We start from the raw sequence: 20,658 nt of genomic DNA, 5'->3' as shown, positions 1-20,658 counted from the left end.
AAACGGCGGAAGCGATGTAACGGCTCCAGCAGGGAGACGGATCAAGGTACGCGGCACTCGCTACGGAGGATACATGGCTAGTGAAACCAGGAGCCAAGTGGCCACCGGAACGTGACTGCCGACTACCAACTTTCTGCGGGTGCCGCCATTCCTGCTTCCTAAAAGAACGAATCTCAATAATACTCAGCCCTATAGATTGTAAGCTCCCTCGACAAGGCCTTTATTATTCTGTGACCCAATTAAAATAATAATGACAACAGTGACAGCAAAGCGTGAGTACAGCAGTGGCTGTCACTCTATGTGGTGCGAGAGCCTCCTCACGCTATATTAGGAGCACCGGAGCGATGAGTGCGTCGGCCCCGCTCCATACATTATTACATAGAATATCCGGCATGACGTACAGACACGACAACAATCTCCAGACCCTGATCAGAAGAGCTTACACTCTACCAGTGGTTAACCCCTGGCACGCTCCCAGAATGCACTGCAGCTCCATCAGCTGAGCACATGGACTCCCAATGTCTGCTCTCTTCACACCTAGAATGTTACAGAGCTCTCCATACCTCCCTCTTACCTTTACCTGCCCCTCCTCTCCTCTCCCTCTTACCTTTACCTGCGCTACTCCCATCCTCCTCTCTCTTACCCGCCCCCCATCCTCCTCTGTGGTGCATCCAGCACCCGGCCTCTCCCCGCACAGATACCGCCGTCTGTCAGCTTGTGTATTTCTGTCCCCCCCACACTGTCGGGGTCTCCGCGCTCCCCCTTACCCAGCTTCTCTTCCTGCAGAGCGTCTCACCGCTGTGGGCGGGGCTCATCCTTCCGAAGCCCCGCCTCCCGCGTCACGGACTTTCGAGGGTCCCGCTTGTTTCTCCTCCGTGCGGGGCTTTCAGAGGAGAGAGCGAACGGGAACGTCCACTCCCATCAGGCTCAGCGGCCGTCCTGACTTCCACACTACTGCCGCTCCCATCAGACCCAGTCGCCATCTTGACATCCCCACTACCGCCACTCCCATCAGGCTCAGTCGCCGTCCTGTCATCCCCACTACCGCCAATCCCATCAGACTCAGCAGCAGTCCTGACATCCCCACTATACCCACTACTCCCACTCCTATCAGGCTCAGCTGCCTTCCTGACATCCCCACTCCCATCAGGCTCAGCTGACATCCCCACTACCGCCACTGCCATAGAAGCTGCGTCTACTGGTTTCCTGATAATATATAATGGCATGGGTTCTGTAGCGCAATACAAAAGATGCTCTGCTCTCTAGAGATTAGAACTCCAGCCGATCCACGACGACCTCAAAGCCAAATTGGCTAAAACTGCTTAATCCGGTCGTTTCCAAAAAGTCACAGCAAGAAAAAAATTACTAAAAAGGCGAATTAATGGTGGAATAACCCGGGCTCGGGGAGCCGCCCGCTAAACGGTGATACAAAGAGCCTCTAATTACAGGGAAAGTCACAGGACAGGATGTATCTCTGGAAAGTCACGGGATGGGATATATTTATGTAGCTCTGTTTACACTACAACTCCCACAAAGCATAGCCAGCAGCCTCTGTTTGGTTATGAGGCCGGCATCATGTTCCGCAGAGAGACTCGTGGGGGCAGAGCCCGGACTTTATCGGTCCCTTTTTACCTCTTTCAGTTCCACACAAGCCGGGACTGGCCGCCTGGCACACCGGGCACGGGCCACCGGGCACACGCCTCACAGGCCGCCTGGCACACCGGGCACACGCCTCACAGGCCGCCTGGCACACCGGGCACACGGTGTATACCGCGGGGGGGGGGGGGCAGATACGTAACCTGCTGCTCTTGTGATGCCCCTTATTATTCCTCCTCTGTAACGCGTCTCTCTGTGAGGTTGCTGATGGCTGTTGATTGGCACGACTGCCATGGCCATCTTTAATGCGGGACAAAAGCCCGCAGCAACCCTGGTCTCAGGGGTCACAGCTTCCGCGATCACTTCCACAGAAGGCCTGCTACTTACCAGTGCTGTGCGAGCAGCACCTCTTGTTCTGCCCCCCAGGACAAGCAGTGTGTGTGTGTTTGGGTATCGGTGTGGCAGAGCCTGTCCCGGTGTGTGTGTCTGGGTGTCTGTGTGGCAGAGCCTGTCCTGGAGTGTGTGTCTGTGTGGCAGAGCCTGTCCTGGTGTGTGTGTGTCTGTGTGGCAGAGCCTGTCCTGGTGTGTGTGTGTCTGGGTGTCGGTGTGGCAGAGCCTGTCCTGGTGTGTGTGTTTGGGTGTCGGTGTGGCAGAGCCTGTCCTGGTGGGGTTTCTTGGCCCAGAAATCAGTGAGAGAAAAAGTAAAGGTTTTGTGTTATTTACTCTTCTTTTAATCTGCATATTTTATTAAAAAGGATTAGCGGCAGTAAATTGTGGCTTCAGGTGTCCCGTCTCTGATGACTTTGTTTAATGTACTGATTACTCTCACTCCCATCACATCAATATGCGTTAGAAAATCAGGAAAAGATGGGCATGCATGGTGGGCTGATTTGGTGGGCAATGGGCCACTTGACTAGACTTGCCCCCCAGGCCGTAGGCTGCCAGCCCTCCCCTGTCCATCACGGCCTCTCGGCTCGGGGCCTCACGCACCGCTAGTCCTTCCGCCCCAGTACGCCTGGAATGCAAGCCGGTTAATGAATGAGCCGTGTTCTCCAGTAATTACGGCCATTAGAGTTTTTTGGCAAATGTAAAATAGTTTTTTTTTTTTTATCATTAACCCATTCATTACCCATGGTCGGGGCGAATTGTCCGTCTTTTCTCCGCGGGGTGAAACGCAGTTAACGCGATTTAGGGTTTCTTCCGTGGAACGTTTCACCTCCAGGCATATCTCTGAAATGAAGTGACGCCGAGGTGTCAGAATGCGCGGGGTGCTGCCACCATCACGCCTTTCCATACAACAGGAGAACATACGTGACGGCGCGTACGGCCACGGGTATCTGTCACATTCCTTTGTCTTGTATAAAACCGAGGACGCCGCTGCTGCAGTCCCACTCGTAGAAAACCAGGCAACGCTCGCAGGACAAGAACCCCCTGAGATAAAATGAAGACCTCTGCGTACAGCCAGAGAACACTGAAGGTGAATGAATCCAGCAGGGTGCAAGTTCAGGGCCGGGAAGGGATCCAGGAGGGAGAGTCCGGCGCCAAAGCCTACGTTCATCGTCCCAATGAGAAGGAAGAGCTGCAGCAGCTGAACTCCCGCTTCGCGGGCTACATCGACAAGGTCCGCTCGCTGGAGGAGCAGAACCGGGCCCTGCGCGCCGAGGTGGAGGAGCTGAGCGACCTCCTGAAGAAGCAGGGGCCGGGCATCTCTGAGGAGTACGAGAAGCAGTTCCAGGAGCTCAAGCGTCTGATTGAGAGTTTAAACAAAGAAAAAAGCGCGGCTGACATCGAGAGAGGGAACCTCGAGGAGGAGAGCGAGATCTGGAGCGTCAAGTGTGACGAAGAACTCACCGTGAGAGGTAAGGAGAGCCGGAGACGGCAGACAGCGAGTTTTATCGCGTCACAAAGGGGAGGCAGCGCGTCCTTCACACTGACTCCGTTCAACATCGATTCAAACTCATACCTGAGCAGCCGACAGTATACATCACAGAGTAGGCACTCATTATCTACAGATAAATAGAACTCCCACCTTCTCACCCATAGTTTATGTTCATTCAGGCTGTGGGTCCTGGGAGTTGTAGTCCTCAATGGCTCTGGTGCTATTTTTTTTAATAAATGGGTTTAATAATGGGGTGATTTTGGCAGGTGGGGGGTAACTGTGGAGGGATCTTTGGGATATATAACGGTATATATAAGGTTACCATAGTAACTGGCACCAAGCACTGATTTTGTTTCGGATACAGAGATACCGGTCGCTGACTCTCTCCCTCCATCGTCCGCCTCGCACTTTAATTCCCATCCAATGGAGCGAAACGCACGACAGCAACACAAGAACAATCGCTCAGCTGTAGTCAGGTGCGAAACGCGTCAAACAATGGTTCTTGTTTTGCTGTTGTGCGTTTCGCTCCATGCGGATGGGAATTAAATGCTGAGACGCATTGGATCTCCGCTTTCGGGCTCCGAGGCTTTGTTTCCTTCTTGTTGCTGTAAATATATTCCAAATAGGACGGCGTTATTTGGGGTCAGTGATTATACCATAACCGGGACTGTCTCACATATCCCTTCCACATGCGCATGATCCACCCCTCTGAGAAAGGCGAAACGCGTTAGCGCAACTGCTCTACCAAAACAAATTCTGTGGATAATAAGTAAAATTTTATTTTATTATATTTATTATATTTATTGTATTATATATCACAGCCTATATTTGGCACTGACACCTATTGTATCATATATCAGCCCCCCCACCAACATCCACCATGCCAGGTAACCTACGAGGAATCCGGTTACAAGCTCTGATTCATGTTGGATTTGTTCATAATCCATTTAAATTTATTTTTTTTGTGAAAGCTTTTTTAATACACAATTAAAATAATAAATATTAAAACTATAAAGTATACGTGAAAATACTGAAATACTATTAGTTTAGCGACTAGCGCTTAATCCAGTCGGTATCATTAAAGAACTACAGATTAGTGATTTATTGTGCGTCTGTTACAATAAAAAGCCAAATAACACAGAGAACGTAAAAAAAATACCCCAAAACTTCATAAATCGTTCAGTTTAGGAGAACACGTTGGAACCATGTAAGAAGTATCCAGGTAATGCATTGGACTCACATCAAAGACGGTGAAAAATCTTTTCCACACAATAGAAAGATTTTTACCGGCTTATAATTAACACAGAAACAAAAGAATTTGACCGCAGATGGGAACCATTCGGCCCGGATAGTCTGCCCATTTTTCCCGATGTAAGAGACTCAGTCCTCTATCAGTCCTTCCTGTGGTCACATATGTTTATCCCACGCCTATTTAAGTATCCTCACTGTATTAGCCTCCACCACCTCTTCTGGGAAACTGTTCCATGTATCTACTACTTTCTCCGTAAAGTAGAACTTCCTCACATTACCTCTAAGACTCTGACCTGCTAGGTTTAGATTATGACCTCTTATTCTAGCAGGTTTTCTCATTTCAAATAGTTTTTTCTCCTATAGTTTGTTAAAGTAAGTAATTGAATGTTTCTATCACATCTCCCCTCTCTCTTCGCTCCTCCCAAGTTGTACATATTAAAATCTCAAGTATTTCCTGATACATTTTATCCTGCAAGCCATTTGCCATTCTTGTAGCCCCCAACCGAACTCTCTCAATGTGTCAATATCCTTCTGTAGATGAGGTCTGGCCAGAGATCTGTATAGTGATGGATCCAGCGCCTTCTTCCTGCTACTAACGCCTCTCGCTATACAGCCCAGCACCCTGCTCGCTTTCCCCAACGCTTTATTGCATTGTCTGCTTACATTTTGGTAGCTTGCATTAGCCGAGGAGAGAGAAGGACACAGAAACCCAAAGAATCAACCACATGACTGAAGTGTTTTTTTTTTTGGCAGGAGAGGCAGAGAAGACGTTGAGGGAATTCCGTCAGGATGTGGATAACGCCACCCTGCAGAAGCTGGACCTGGAGAAGAGGGTTGAACAGCTTGTCGATGAAATCGAGTTCCTCAAAAAACTCCACGACGAAGAGGTCGCCGACTTACTCAAGCAGATCGAGGAATCCAAAGTTAACGTGGAGCTCGAAAGCAGCCGTCCTGACCTGGCGGCAGCACTACGGGCCTTGCGCGTTCAGATCGAACAGGCGGCCGCCAAAAACATCCAAGATGCGGAGAAGTGGTACAAGACCAAGCTGAGCTCCCTGAAGGGGCAAGTGAGCAAGAATGAAGTGAAGATCAAGACCATCAAAGAAGACATCAGCAGATATTCTTCTCAGGTGTCTGACCTGCAGAGTCAGATCGATTTATTGAGGGCCCGCAATGAAGCCCTGGAGAAGCAGCTGGAGGACATGGAAGCCAAACATCTAGAAGAAGCAGCCATGCTCCAGGAGGTCATCACTCAGTTAGAATGCCGACTCTTGGAGACAAAGGCAGACCTGGCCAGATATTTACAAGATTATCAAGATCTGCTCAACATCAAACTCAAGCTGGACGCTGAGATTGCCATGTACCGGAAACTGCTGGAAGCGGAGGAGCAGAGGCTCGGGATCAATTCGGAAAGCGAGGGTAAGAGCAAGATGATGGCCAACACTCTACATGCCATTTTACTGGAACCCTTCCTAAAACCCGGGGTTTAAGTCTCTCGGCGTCAAGATTGGAACGTGGTTTTATCACCACACAACCAATTCAATTGCCCTGACTTGATCCATAACCTAGGCTTAAATTAAACACGCGACACTTGTATGTAAAATAACGTTTCTTTTGGAAGCCCTGTAGATAATAGTCTAGTTTAGTCACACAAACCCCTTGGCGTTGTAGGACCACAGCAGGCGAGGAGAGCCTGGATAACAGGCTTCCTAATTATCCTGCTTGGAGTCCTAATAAAGTCAGCAGCTATTGGAGACTTACGATTTTAGATAGATTGGGGTATGCAGGTGCTCGGGAACCCCTCGATGGAACATAGGTCTCTGGTGACAGAACGGGGGCCTCCTGTGTCTATGTGAGAAGCTCTATAAAACATGCACTGTTAGTACGTATCCCGGAAAGCAGTATTTATTGATTGTACATTGCAAAGACATCTACTGACTCCCATAATTCTTTATACAAACGCCACATCATGAGAACCAACAGAACTTGCAGTTCAACAACACAAGGCACTAACGTATTTTGCTTTTCTTTCTTTTAGCTCGCGGTGATAGCCCTGACGCCCAAACAAGCTCCGTGACCCAGAAGGTGGAGACACGCATATCGTCACGCACACACGTGACCATTTAGGAAGCCATCGGCCTCCTCTCCATCACATCCGATCCCTATAGCCGGCTTCCTCGTTCCTTGAACATTATATAGGCTTTTGCGGTCAAACAGTAACATTGTCTCTTTGCGGTGTTATGTTGGAGAACGTGCATATTGGCACATTTGGTTTCCTCTTTCCATTGATTGTGAGAGCCTGTTCACCCAAAATAAAGGTTATATCTATGCATGATAAATAATGATTTCACCATAATAGTATATTTGCCGGAACGTGACGGAAGGACAGCTCGCCCATAAACCCCGCACGTTTAATCCCCCTTCTCGCTGGGACAGCCTTTTCCTAATGAAAGTCCCAGTTTACAATCTCCTTAAAACTTTAGCTGATTAGGGCTGCTTTAGGAAGGCCTGAAAATACAACAGACACGGCCATTACTTTAACACAGCGTGATCTCTCTGTGAATAATAGAGCTGGCAAACAAGGGGTTAAACGCGCAGGCGATTTGCATGCCAGAGCGCCCACGTATAACGCAGTGACTTTTGGTTCACGCAGGTGCCGGTTTGCATATTTTTTTTTTTGAGTTCTATTCTTAGAAGCCGGCGTATCATGTAATTGTTCAGTCCGTATCCTCATCGCCTTAAAAACACGTAATAAAGTGGAATATACGACGGCCATAAAGTGAGGGCGCGCAGAACTCATGAAAGCAGTCAGGCCGGCAGCCCTGGCACCTACAAAGACGATGGCGGGCATTAACGTGTTATTTAAAAGTCATTATGATCGCCCTATAAGCTAATTAATCAGTAACTGAACCAACAGGCCCGAACGCAGCTGAAATGATACAGGAAAATAACAGAATGCAACGGAATTGGAAAACAAATTGTATTTTCACAAAGTATATTTTATGATACAACGCACCACGTAACATTTCATACGAATACTCGCTCTGCAAACTATTTGTGATAAAGGATATTTGAAGTACAAATGTAATGTATTCCACGAGTAAAGCGGAAACAATAACGGCCGTTTGAGTTTTGTTTTCTCTTCCGCTTCTAAGTAAAACTTTTCTCCGTACGAACCGTATGGCCCAACCTGCTAAAAGCGCTCGTCTATTTACACGAAGTAAAATCATTGTTCTGTACACTGCAACGTAAGCCGTTAACGCTTCCAGCGATTCAGATTCAGCGTCTCTTCACTTTCTAACAGTCTCGGCTCTCAACAACAGCTGGAAACAGACGTCTCCGGTTCTCGTCAGACATCACATGAATCGTATCGGAGCTCCGACATTGCGAGAGCCGCCATTATTTCCCTTTGTTCTTCCTCTTCTTCAGTGCTTTCCACTCGCCCTCCTGCGCCGACAGGCTATTGAAAAGCTCTTTCACTTTCCTCTTTCTCTCAGCGTCCCTGCGGGGTAAGGGAGCGAAGAGTTAATTGATTCTTTAAACACAGTAATTCGCTTTGGCACTGGAGAAATCTCATTTTTTGTCCCAATAAACGTTTATCTGCATTGTACGCGATCATGGAGATTTGTCGGGTGAAGCAGGAGACTTCTGGTTATTACTCTATAAATTCTCTACACATTACAGGGAAACCCGGCTAAGCTCTTTATAAGAATGGCTGAGCTGCCCCAAGTAACGCATCGTTCCATATACTTTCTCTACTCAGTGTCAGGCTGGGTCATTTAGACCGAGCACACTGTATTGTTCACCACAGGCAGTATGATGAGTCAGTACGTGGGTTCTAGTGGAACATTTATATAAATGGCTAATGAGATGGCTGAATGGATGTGTATATGGGGGGGGGAATGAAATGAGAAAGTTTCTTAGATGCGATACTATTAAAAAAAAAACAGTGGAAACGCTGCTTTACGTATAAATAGGCAGAGGCAACCAAGTGGGTTTTTTAGGTGACGTTACAGGACCGTCCACGAAGTTTCACCATTATTAGTCTTTGTAGATATTTGATCATTTGTTTAACAAAACAAAATAAAATGGTGTTTACAGAGACCAACACTGCGTTTGACAAGAAACGCCGAATAGCAAATGCTTTTTTATGCATAATGATTAAATGACATAATGACTGCATCTACTGGACTCATAGATGCAGAGGGGAAGACATCAGCCCGACTTCTGATTCAGATCTCCATCTAGGAGCTCTCTACACGGGTCACAAGCGTTTCATGAAACAGGTGGGGCAAGCGACCCCCTTCTAACGCGGTCACATTGGGCTGGAGCGAACAGACCCCCCCGATCTGAACGATCGTTTAAACAGACGAGTAACGCCTCACCTTTCCATGGTCTCCGACAGCCGGACTCTGGCCAGGAACTGGTTGTCTCTACGAATTTCTCGCACGGCTCCCTTAAATTCCTTCTTGTGTTTGTGAATCAACTTCTTGCGTTCGCGTTCCTCTCGATTGCACCCTTGTTTCTTCCCAAATTCAAGCCTGCAATGAAATCAGTCCAGTAACGGGCATCAGGACGGCGGCAACGGCACACAGGGCTGGCCACCAAACACCCGAGTCTGTGCGGTACTGTATACACTATCACCGATATATACTCCATATTATGTATAGATTGTCTGGACATGGCTACATGAAGCGAGGAGGGCCCAGCTGAAACAAGCAAGTTGCGTATATGTCGCAGTACTTGTTCCGCTCGCCGATTGTACATTGCTACAGAATGCGGGGGCTATGTAATAAACACCACTCCTCAGGCAGAGATACTCACACAGGCATGACTTTCGGGGTAAACATCTTCATGGGAACCGGCATCTGTTTCTCAAAAACCAACGGCGTGTACTTTTTCACTACATGGATGTCAATCTCTTTCAAAATGTCTTCCCGCAAATCCTAGAGCAAAAAAAACCCAAAAGAATAAAAGCAATAACATAATTAGAGAACATTTGCTTTGGTTGCAAAAACAAAAAGCAAAAAAAAAATTTAATTAAATTGCGCTTACTGCTTAGCCAATAAAGGAGAATAAAACACGTCTTGTTACGCAAGATTAAAACGGACCTCAAAGCAGCCGGTAACACGCGGAGTGAAAGTGATTAAAAGAGGGGCAAACGCTTTAAACCAAAAGCCAAACTAACAGATATCGACGATTACAATGACTATTTTATACCACGCACGCTGTTGTAATGCGCCCCCTAGGTACACTATCAGAAGTATAGCCACATACTCACCCGGAGCTGCTGCGGATAGTCCCGAGCTGGCAGGTGTTCCCTGAGCAGCTCTGCGACAGGCTGTATTATCTCTCTGAAGGAAGGCAGAGGGCCGTACATCTTCACACACCTTAGAAGCAGATCCAGACACACAGATATGCAAGTGAACCTGCGGGAGAAACAAGGCCACCATCCGATGAGTAACAACGCCAAAGAAAACGGCTTCACAGCCGGCACCACCGGCTCGCCAAACCGACCTCTAGCATTAGCAGCACTTCATTAACTAGAATAAAGCAAGTCTGATATACACAAACTATATAGATATATACGTATCCGCACGCGTATACACACACACACATTAAGACAAAGCCCATGCATGCAGCAGCTTCCATAAAGAGCTATAACTCCCATAAATCTGTGCCAGTGTTTACATCTGACACAGGCTTACTGGAAGACCCAAGCGGCTGTATTTATTCTTCTAACGTTCGGAGAGCCCGTGGGACTTACTTGAAATGATTGACTTCGGTTCCGCTTCTGCTCTCCAAGACGCCGAGTTCTCCGAGAGGCAGCTTCTGCTTCACCCAGGTGTCCGCATCCACCTTACTCCCAACCAGAAGCAGCCCGGCGCTCTTCCCATGGGGTTTGAATGGCGGAACCAGTAGATAGCCTGCCATTAAAACCCGAAAATTACTAAATCAACCTAGATTAACCCCTTAATGACAAAGCCCATACATTGTTTTCAATGGGATTAGGGACCGCCCATTGTCCTTAAGGGGTTAATATATTCAAAGGCCGAGTATTCCAGACCCGGAATCTTATAGTATGTAGTTACGGCACAGAATGATGCGAGGACACGTACCCGTTACCTCCTTGCGTGGAGTCGCCAGGTGAAGAGTTCCCAGGAGGAAGTTAACAAGCTCGGGTACGAACCTCTGCGACAGGGACACGTACTCCATGAACATGCAGGAGACGAAGAGCCCGGCAGCCACCTGCGGCAACGTGGAGAAAGGGCCCTGCGACACAAAGCGCAAGAACGTCAGCCTAAAACAACGCAGGCGCCGTCAGACAGCGGAATCAACGAACCGACGGCCACGCTCACTCACCCGGGTTAGTATCTGGCTCATCACGACCACGGCCGGGGTAACCACGGGGTGCCAGAAGTCTGACGTGGGGAATAATAGCGCTGTCATTTTTAGGTGCAGCAACTGAAAAGTAAAATTCACGGATGAATTTAAACTCTGATATGATATCTTAGTAAATGTCACACGCTATAAACAGTCACCGGCAGAAGGAACGTACCACGGGTAACTCCGCACACGCAGCTCTGTGCTTCCTTCCTATCCCCTCGTCCGCGGAGCGAGCGTCTTCTTCCAGGGCTTCCCTGACGCAAGCAGCGGCCGTCTCCGGAAACATCTGACACAAGTCGTAGAGAGGGCTAGGTGGGGAGAAAAAAAGCGCATGCTCGCTAAATAACAGTATGGCCTCTTAACACAAAACACATCGGTGACTATAGATCTGTTTTATAGGAGCTTTGGAATGTCCAGAAATATACCCATTTATAATGGTGGGCCAATAGCCATCAGCAGACATCAACCTAATAGATTGTAAGCTCACGAGACCAATGCCTTTTTATCATTCAACACCATTATGCGTTTATAACATTTCTCAGCCAGATTAACACAACCTACCTGGAGATCGAACACGCTTCTCAATCTGTATCTACACCGGGACAAGGCTTATATGTCCATGTTAGCGTCATAACATTCATTCTCACAACAAACACCCAGCAGGGGCAATTGTTTTCCACCAAGTGACTTTTGAGGACGGGTTGGGTTGATTTAGCATCGGCGGGAGAAACAGATGCTTTAAAGTGTTAAACAGGGAGATCTTTGTTTTGAAACCAGGGAATAGCCTTAACTATCCATTCCCAGCAAACATTATACGACATCTTGTAAATAAAGAGTCTCGCGGTCGGCGTTCCCAGCTGAATGGTAACTGATCCAGAAATATATTTGGGGTATTTTAATGAGTCTATCAGGAGTGAGGAACGCCACAAATGGAATTTCCAACACAGAACATTCATTCCGGACACGGCTAGGTTTCCTGAGCTACCCACCAACCTACTTACAGGACCAGCTTGTCAATCGCGTGCAGATCCGGGGTGTCCTTTCTGGCCAAGTCTGTGATATAATCCAAAAGGAAACCAAACAGCTTCTGCAAGATCAAATACAGACAACTCTGACATCGCAGGACAGAACAAACAAAATAAAAACTGGCTTTGATATCAGGAACAGCTAAAGAGTGACAGGAGCTGAACGAGCGGGAAGGACGTCAGACAATGAGCGGAAACCATCGCAGAAGATCAAGCGGCCGCTCTCTACAGACTGAAGCCTGCAGGGCCGTTCGCTCTATTAAGCGATTGGATTCTCTAGTGAATTAAAGCTGAATGGGATTCAGAGGTATCTCTTGTAACGTCCCATTTACAGAAGTCTTTGCTTAGAAAGCGCATAGTTTGTTGGATTTTTTTGGGTGCTGCCTCCCTCCCCAACTTGAGGAGCGGGACGAGGCGCGGAGCTGCTTTTGCGTAGAGTCGCACACAACACAAAACGACAAACTATGCAGCACCTAAGCAAAGACCAACACCAGAAATATGTTGCCTGTACCCAGACGCAGCCCCGTTAGTAGAACGAACTCACTTCTAGCTTGGCCTTGTTCCCTTCGGCTAGGCTGGGGTGATTGCACTTCTGGACCCGCTCCAGGATCACCAGCTGCTGCTCCACCGGCTTCCCACTCAGGAGAGACAAGAAGCTCTGATACGACTCCGGAACTGGAAATAAAAGAGACGGGTCAGGCTGACTATTATTGGAGGTATATAGTTTATTTTATTATATTATAGTTTATTCTATTATCAGTTTACGCAAGTTTTCAAAACAAAATGTGCGGTTTTCTGTTAAGCATTTCTAGTTTTGTATAATATTATGTTTTTGGGCAGCTGCATATGAGCCATTTATATGTGTGTCCTAAATGTTATCCTAGCCCAATCTAACACCCAGGCTCCTTATTCCGCCCCTGATGGACACGCTGACTAATGAAAGGCTATGGAGGAAGGGACTTCATTAGCATTGCCATAAAGCATCAGCTCAGTGTGGTGGTTGAGCAGGAAAGTCACCCAAAATATCACGCGCATCCTCTAATAATCCCGTGAACCATACAGAGACGCTGTACGTAGGGATCACACATAGCTTATTTAATGAGCTCAGGCACGAGGCTCCTGTCCCATTTGGAAGTGGACTCAGAATCCTCATCCCATACAGGACACTTAAAATCATGCATTACATCGTACTTGCAAAACAGCTCGGTTTGGACAACGGAAGGAGCGTATTCACTATCATTCCTTACCAGAAAACGTGAAGGGGAGCTCGGATTTGGCAGCCTCTGCGTCCGCTCTCATCTCTTCCTTGCTCTTGGTTTTGACCTCCTTTGTTTTCTCTTCATCCTCCTCCTCCTCATCACTTGCTGCGTCGGATTCCAGGTCTGAGTAATTGTCAGAGGCATCACTTTCTCCAGATTCTTCATCGCTTTCCGCCTCTCCCTCCTCATCCTCCGCTGCATCCTCTTCTCCCTCCTCATCCTCCGCTGCGTCCTCTTCTCCCTCCTCTCCATCGCTGGCCGCATCCTCTTCGGGTTCATCTTTGTCTTCTGACTCTGGAAGATTTAGGGCACCATCCTAGTGAAGGGAAAACCAAAGGAAATTTACTGGAAACATTGTCACATTACCGAGAAGAGGAGACAACAAACGCATTTACTTCATGACCCCGACACATCTAGAACGCTGGAAACAAACAGAGTTCATGTGGTGCTCATAACCATAGGCGATGCCAAACCAGTGCTTTATGAATAAGGCTCCAGACTGACAGTGATAAGGAGAAAGAACAGAGGATCATAAATGTTGGAAAGAACAGGAATGCATGTAGGAGACAGGAAAAGAAGACAGAATGAGGAAACACGCTGGGAAGATGTCGTTGGTCCATCGTACTGGATCCCAAAGCTACTTTCTTTGTACTGCGCTCTGAATCCGTGCTCCTCGTACCTTATAGGAAAGCATCAGACGATCATCTTTATCCAGGACGAAGCCATCCATTAAATCGTCCGCAGAAACGTGCTTTGGTTTTTTCAGATGCTTATCATCGACGTCCCCGCGCATCCTCCGGAGCCTCTCGGCCTAGAATTTAAAGCGCGCGCCGGTTAAGAAGGATTTAAAAGGAACAGTTTCAGTAAAATAAATACGCAAAGCAAGAGGACCCATCGGTGATCTGGAACTATCGCAACATGAAAGGGAACGACTACGGGGAGAAAGGGCTTCGCTTGGTCTGCCGTAAACCATCAGCTCACGGTGTTGGGGTTTGGAAGATCCCTCAAATATCACGTCCGACGACAATAGCAGCTTCCACGTTTTCTTTGTTGCTACATTTCTTTTTTGTGTATATTGTCAGTTTAATACATGTTCAATGTTTAATGTGTAAAAAAAAATCTACGAGGCCAATGCTTTGTGGTAAACAAAGGATGTCTCAGTCTTAATCATCCAGCGGGACCCTCTGACTCATGAAAGTCCTTGAAGGGAAGGACTTTACCAGCCCCGTTAGAGTCAGTTCAGTGCGGCGTATGGGCTTGGAAATTAACCGAAATCTCACCTCTAGTTTCTGGAGCCGTTCCTGCTCCTCTTTAGCGAGTTCTTCTTCAGACTTCAGTCTCTCAGTAGGCTGAGCCTTCATCTCAAAGCCCAGCTCTCGCACAATCTTATCGTACTCGTCCGGCTGGTGGGGAAAGCAAAGAGATGGCGTACGTTAGAGGGATACATTAGGGGTTTGCCCTCACCCGGGAGGAAAAGATCTCTATTTTAAACATCCGCCGTCCCATCACGAACTACCACTTAGTACCCAAGTCCCTATACCAGCACTTCACAGAGGACCAGCAAACGGCCCAACACAATCCGCTCTGTATCCGCTCCTTACCTTTGGCTTCTCCACTTCAACCTTCCTCTCGGATTTGGGAGTCTTGTGGGCCAGGAGTCCATGAATTGCCTTCCATTCATTATCCAGCTTCTCGGTCAGCTCCAAAGCCTTCTCCTTTTGACTCTGCCTCTCTCTCTATTGCAGAAACACATCACGTTACTCGTAAAGGGACAAAGGAATAGTAAGCGCAGCTCTGGAGTGTAGGGAACCAACAGCCATTACACTCTTAACACATATAAACACCTAGCAGAGATCTTAAAATAGGAAACAATGTAATTGTATTCCGCAGCGCTGCAAAATCCTCATGTTATTTCTACACCGAAGACCGCCTGTGAAACCAGACATATTACCGGTCGACAAAGTAAGCGAGCAAACCTTTTCTAGCTTAGACTTGGCGATCAGCTCTTCTATGAGCTCTCTGCGGGTTTTCGGCTTCTCTGGCTCCTCATCTTTGTGCTCAGAGGGGTCTTTCTTTCGGAGCAGCCCACCGCCGCCGCCAAAGTGAGCCGCTGTCAACTCAGCTGCAGGAGATCAGAAAGAGGGTTATTTATGGCAGTTCAAGCTTGGGATGACAGCAGCGCTCCCAAAGTTACGCTAAGCCCCCTTTTGCATTAGCTGGGAACAGGAGGTTTTACCAATGTCCCACAGAGCCATTTTCTGACCAGATAAAGCCCGTTATCGTCACTGATCTGCTACAGCCCCAGCAGGGACATTAACCGCCCTGATCAATCTCCTCTCCATCAACCGCATTCATTACGATGACGAACTCTCCGTGGCCACAGCGTCAGACGCTGACCCCACAAAGCACCGCACCCAATGTCTGTGGCATTGCTGACCTGTAGCAGCCACCCATTGCAGTGACATTCACTAACCTGATAAAGCCCTCTCTACTACACTCGATAACGGCGTCCACTCACCTGACAGAGCACCGCGTTCCTCCGTGTCGCTGTCACTGTCCACAACGTCGTTCATTTTCTCCATGGCAGCCAGCGACTGCCCGTAATGGGTCAGCTCCTCTTCTTCATTTAGATTATACACGGTTTTCTTCTCAGCGTTTCGCTAGAAAGTGGGGAGGAATTACAAATATAATAAATCCATACAAGGTTAAGAAAATAATTTCAAGGCGAGCTTGTGATACGAAAATAATAAAAGGCCATATAATGACAGATAATTCCAGACAGTCTATAAAGGGTTAGGAAATGATGTAACCCCGTACCAGCGGTGCGAGAATACTCTGGGGATGTGCGAGGAATCAGGACCTGTGACGGCTTTCCTTAGCTTAACCTCCAGCTTCAGTGTCTGGGCCGGCTCTTTGGTCAACGGTCGGGGGCATTTAAGCGTTGAGTCCAAAACACAGTGGGTCATAATTGGTTTTAAAAGTCAACACGACACGGGAACCCCCAACGCGATCCTCCGCCGTCCGAGGGGCCGCACAGCGTATCTTTGTTAATTTCAGAGAAGAGACTAAGGTGACATCCTATATCTTTCACAAAAACTCTAGAAAAGCCTGACTTCTAAAAACTTAAACTTTATGTCAATCATACAGGGGGCTGCGAGAGTTTGCCCTCTCAGTTTGAGGTTCTTTACTGCTTTTATGTTCATGGGGTAATAACTCCCAGATGTATATGTGTGTCAGGCCAAACATACAATTCTGTGCTTATTGTGATCCTGCGCTGATCGTTCTGGCAGCAGGTGAATCCATACGAGGCGCTGAGAATACCGTAAGCCGATCTTTTAACGCTGGTTTCACAGAACGCGTTGTTTTTTTCCTTTCTGTGCAGACGGCACCTAACGCGGTATTCCCGACGGGAGCGCCCAGCGTCCGTATATTTCCAGGGCGGCAAACAATAAAATCACTACCTGTCTCTCCAGTGCGAATCTCCTCATCATCTTCTCCTCCGGAGTTAGTTTTGAGTCATATTCTCCAAAACGCTTATCGGAAAACATACTGGACTTTCCTCTGCGTTGATATTCCTTAAGAAGGGTTTCTTTGCGCTAATGAAAGAAAATAATATATATATATATAGGGTAGGAATAGCATCTGCAGTAAAATAACATCAACGTATTAATATATTAAAGAGATGATGTGACGCAGGACGCTACATGTGCGGCGGGGCGATGCCCAGTATTTATTCAGCACGTTATATATAATTGAAACTGAAAGACACCCGATCTTAGTGAAACGAGCAATTAGTTTAGTCTGTCATCTTCCTGGGGGGGGGGTTGGCTGATCACCTTACTTCAAACCATTTAAATGATACTGAGTGGTGGGAAGCCAGTAAAATCTCACCCAGTAACTACCAGCGCCTACCACTTACCCAGTTACTGCCAGTGCCTCCGCAAACCCTGCATGCCAACCGCTGCAGGTACCCCCGATCAGAGCACTTTTGTTGCTTAGGAAACGCATTCTCACCTTATTGAGCGCTTTGGATTTGGACACTCCGGGAAGCCCGACATCATGCTTGCTTTTCTTCCCCAGAACATTGAACTTTTGCCTGTTGATCTTCACCTCGAACGGATTGTCCCGGAGCTCGCTGCGAACCTTGGCCTTGGCTGGAGCACCGCGACCCGCTGCCGGCGTCCCCTTTTTCTTTTGAGCAGCTTTCCCCATCCTTACTGTGACTGCAGCGCCGGTACCAGCATCAGCGGAGCAGAACACACGTGTGAGCAGAGAACCGGAAGTGAACTCCGACCCCGCGCGGCCGGATGACGCCTTTCGGAAGCATAACTAGCGTCCAACATCCACCATTTTTTCGGAGACCAAAATTCATCACCAATCATCATCATCAGCAGCGCGATTGTCTGCAGCAAAATAATTATTATTGCTGTTGATGAGTTATGTCGTGACGCAGATCGGTTACACGGCTAGAGCAGATTATTTTTTGTAATATGAATAAATATTTTATTGTTTCACGCTGGCACCGGACCAAGAAAAAACTACGTTTTCACTCAAACCTATCTATATCTTTCTCTCTCTCCTGGCATGCGATACACTCCCCTCCAGACATCGCCAGGTACAGCTTGCCGAAAGCGTCAATGAAAGGCCAAGAGCATGCGCAGAAAGTGCTCCCACTTTCCTGCCACTGATTGTAGAGAAGGAAAATGGGGAGAGTGGAAGCGGGGGGTGCAGCTCTGGAGCTACAGCTTTTCTTTTTCTGATTTTATATTTTTATATATATATATATATATAATTTTTTTTTTTTTTTTTACAGGTAATGCATATTAAGGTGACAAGCTTTCCTACTCCAATGTCATTCGATTAGAGTAGAATATGAAGGCATCTGCGATGGAACGATGGATCTCCCCCTTCCCCCTTCTTCCTGAGGCTGTGCCAAAAACCATGGCGCAAACCACAAAAGCCCCCCAAGGTACACCCATGCCTTCCTGCCACTTTAAAGCCAGTCACGTCAAAGCAACTTTTGCCCGGAAATAACACTGTGGAAGTGAGAGAGAGAGAGAGTGTGTGAGAGAGAGTGTGTGAGTGTGTGTGAGAGAGAGTGTGTGTGTGTGAGTGTGCTCGTAATGAGCATTTAACGAAACTGGATTTAATTGTAGAAATGAGAAGCGTGCGGGGTGAGTCCATCACAATGTATAAGTGCGTTTTAGGTCTGCATAACAGGAAAGCTGCAGAGAGGACATATCTTCTCTCCAGTCACTTACTGAATGAACCCATATAACATTATTCACCCCTTTGTGACAATGGACATAATAGTACAGTTGGCCCCATAGGACGTACTATTACATCCTGTCGCTTTAAGCATCGGCAGGGATTAATCTCCACCGATGCGTGGGAGATTGGACTGTCAATTGCCAGCCTGGTCTCCCCTCTTTTAGTTCGGACCAAAACGTACGGCCCCAAGCTCATCTGTTCACATTATCAGGACACTCCGCGTTTCAAGAAATCCGAGGGGTCCCCATTCAGGATCTCTAGCTTCTTTTAGAGAACAGCGCAAGAAAAATACAAAAATAAAATAAGTAAAAAAAATGTAACTGAAAATAAAAAAGCAAACAAATAATCACCCCTACCACCCCATAACCTCACCCCCCCAAAAAATATACTGCCACAACAATTAAAATTAAAAAAATTAACATTTTCTAAAATTGACCAAAACATGGTAAACACCCATGCACATGAGGCATCGCTGTACTGTGTTGCAGATTGTTTATTTCTATAGGTGAACATACCCTGGCCAGGGAATCCAAAACAGCATTACTCCGTTTGAAAAGTAGAGCGTTTTTTACCACTAATTTTGGATGACGCTGGTTTGAAAATAAATGCACTAAATATACCATATTTGCTCGATAAGAAGATGACCCTGATTATAAGACGACCCCCCCAAAAATTGAATATTAATTTAGGAAAAAATGAAAAAGACGACCCTATAGGAAAACGTTTTTTTTTTTAGTAAATATTGATTCACATGTAAACTACTTTTTCATATTTAATAAAAACTGACTTTTTATTTCCTTTTATTTGCCACTCTACACCCAGATATGCCTTATACACCCATATATGCCACTCTGCCTCCCTGACATGCATTTTAACCTCCTATTTGCCACTCTCCCCCAGATATGCCTTTTAACCCCCTATATTCCACACCACCTCCTTGATATGCCTTTTTATATGCATTTGCTCTGAAATAAAACCTCGTCTTATAATCGAGCAAATACAGTATGTAAAAATTACCAAAGTGCAAGACCCCGGGCTGTTTGTTTTCACAAAGTATCCTTTTATGAGATCTGTGAGGGCCGAGTTATGGGCTCAGAATACCAAATCTGAAAATATTAGTTTTGGGGAAAAAAATGTGCAAACCTTTTAATATTTGTCCTAAATATTTCCCATATCGGGAAAAAAAAGTGAATTTCCAACTTTAGTAAATGCATCCATACACCTCAGCTATCCGAAGGGTTCACGCAGTATTTGTTCTGAGAACTTTGTGTCGCTGTGCAGTATAATAAGCTTGTGGATATAATAAATAGCCAGGGGGTGACTGCAAGTAAAACTTTATTCCAGTGTATTTATTGATTTATATAGCACCATCATATTCCACAACACTGTACAACGGGTAAACAGGGAACAGCAAGCATAGCAATTTGGAACCAAAGATACATCTGTTTAGGAGGCCCCCTCCTCAAAGGAACTTTCAATCTACACGCACATTGTAAGAAGAAACAGATAAAATCAGCATATTGTATCAATCAAGATTACACTAAGGCACACGTGTAACAGTTTCCTAAATAATAATAGTGCCCACAGATCGCGTCTCGCAGGTAATTTAGAACAGAAAATACTGTGCCTTTACGAAGGGTTCAGGGTAACGTCTACTACCTGCTTCAAATCACAACCTATGAACAAAAAAAAACAACAAATAAAACGTTATCCTTGGATAACAAAACCCTGGATGCGGGCATGCTTCAAGGTCACTCGGAAGTAAAACATACAGCTTGTTGTTTCTTCCGTAACAACCCTACATTAAGAGAAAAGACAAAATTAATCACGATCTAGGTCCAAGTTCCGTTGGGGGGAATGAGGGCCGTGCACTGAGGGAGGTGTTTGCGATGTATGAGATGGACACGCTACTAATTTACTCGAATGTTTTAAGAATCGGTAAAGTAACCTGTTCATTCCCTCTGCTTTATTATAGCTTTCCATCAACACA

At 46.7% G+C, this 20,658-nt stretch overlaps 3 protein-coding genes across 3 annotated transcripts in view; 1 reads left to right on the top strand and 2 right to left on the bottom strand.

Moving 5' to 3' along the window:
* MFSD10 (major facilitator superfamily domain containing 10) overlaps positions 1-821 on the bottom strand; it is a 16,834-nt gene extending 16,013 nt beyond the window's left edge. Inside the window, exon 1 of the mRNA XM_053458214.1 lies at positions 768-821. The gene's annotated coding sequence lies outside the window, so the exon portion shown is untranslated. The remainder of the gene's footprint in view (positions 1-767) is intronic.
* A 2,151-nt stretch (positions 822-2,972) lies between these two features.
* Positions 2,973-7,068, top strand: LOC128479455 (vimentin-like). The gene is made up of 3 exons (XM_053458215.1): positions 2,973-3,455; positions 5,480-6,145; positions 6,765-7,068. The coding sequence occupies exons 1-3, from the start codon at positions 3,038-3,040 to the stop codon at positions 6,851-6,853; spliced, it is 1,173 nt and encodes a 390-aa protein (XP_053314190.1). The 5' UTR covers positions 2,973-3,037; the 3' UTR covers positions 6,854-7,068.
* Positions 7,069-7,682: 614 nt separating this feature from the next.
* NOP14 (NOP14 nucleolar protein) lies at positions 7,683-17,693 on the bottom strand. The gene is made up of 18 exons (XM_053458213.1): positions 17,412-17,693; positions 16,859-16,993; positions 15,916-16,057; positions 15,374-15,519; positions 14,999-15,133; positions 14,678-14,800; positions 14,077-14,208; positions 13,386-13,713; positions 12,683-12,813; positions 12,115-12,200; positions 11,286-11,421; positions 11,090-11,191; positions 10,846-10,999; positions 10,494-10,653; positions 10,008-10,155; positions 9,551-9,672; positions 9,112-9,267; positions 7,683-8,228 (listed from the first exon to the last, which is right to left on the bottom strand). Exons 1-18 carry the CDS (start codon positions 17,607-17,609, stop codon positions 8,126-8,128), a joined length of 2,637 nt encoding a protein of 878 aa, XP_053314188.1. The 5' UTR covers positions 17,610-17,693; the 3' UTR covers positions 7,683-8,125.
* Positions 17,694-20,658: the final 2,965 nt, after the last annotated feature.

The sequence above is a fragment of the Spea bombifrons genome, chromosome 1 (assembly GCF_027358695.1).
Source record: "Spea bombifrons isolate aSpeBom1 chromosome 1, aSpeBom1.2.pri, whole genome shotgun sequence".
Lineage (NCBI taxonomy): Eukaryota > Metazoa > Chordata > Amphibia > Anura > Pelobatidae > Spea > Spea bombifrons.
This window is presented reverse-complemented; position numbering and strand designations above follow the sequence as displayed.

Coding starts and splice junctions, on each gene's coding strand:
- LOC128479455 (XM_053458215.1), top strand. CDS start 3,038: ATGAAGACCTCTGCGTACAGCCAGAGAACACTGAAGGTGAATGAATCC. Junction 3,456..5,479: donor CGAAGAACTCACCGTGAGAG/GTAAGGAGAGCC, acceptor TTTTTTTGGCAG/GAGAGGCAGAGAAGACGTTG. Junction 6,146..6,764: donor GATCAATTCGGAAAGCGAGG/GTAAGAGCAAGA, acceptor TCTTTCTTTTAG/CTCGCGGTGATAGCCCTGAC.
- NOP14 (XM_053458213.1), bottom strand. CDS start 17,609: ATGGGGAAAGCTGCTCAAAAGAAAAAGGGGACGCCGGCAGCGGGTCGC. Junction 10,156..10,493: donor ACCGAAGTCAATCATTTCAA/GTAAGTCCCACG, acceptor TTTCTCCCGCAG/GTTCACTTGCATATCTGTGT. Junction 8,229..9,111: donor CTGTCGGAGACCATGGAAAG/GTGAGGCGTTAC, acceptor CTTACCCCGCAG/GGACGCTGAGAGAAAGAGGA.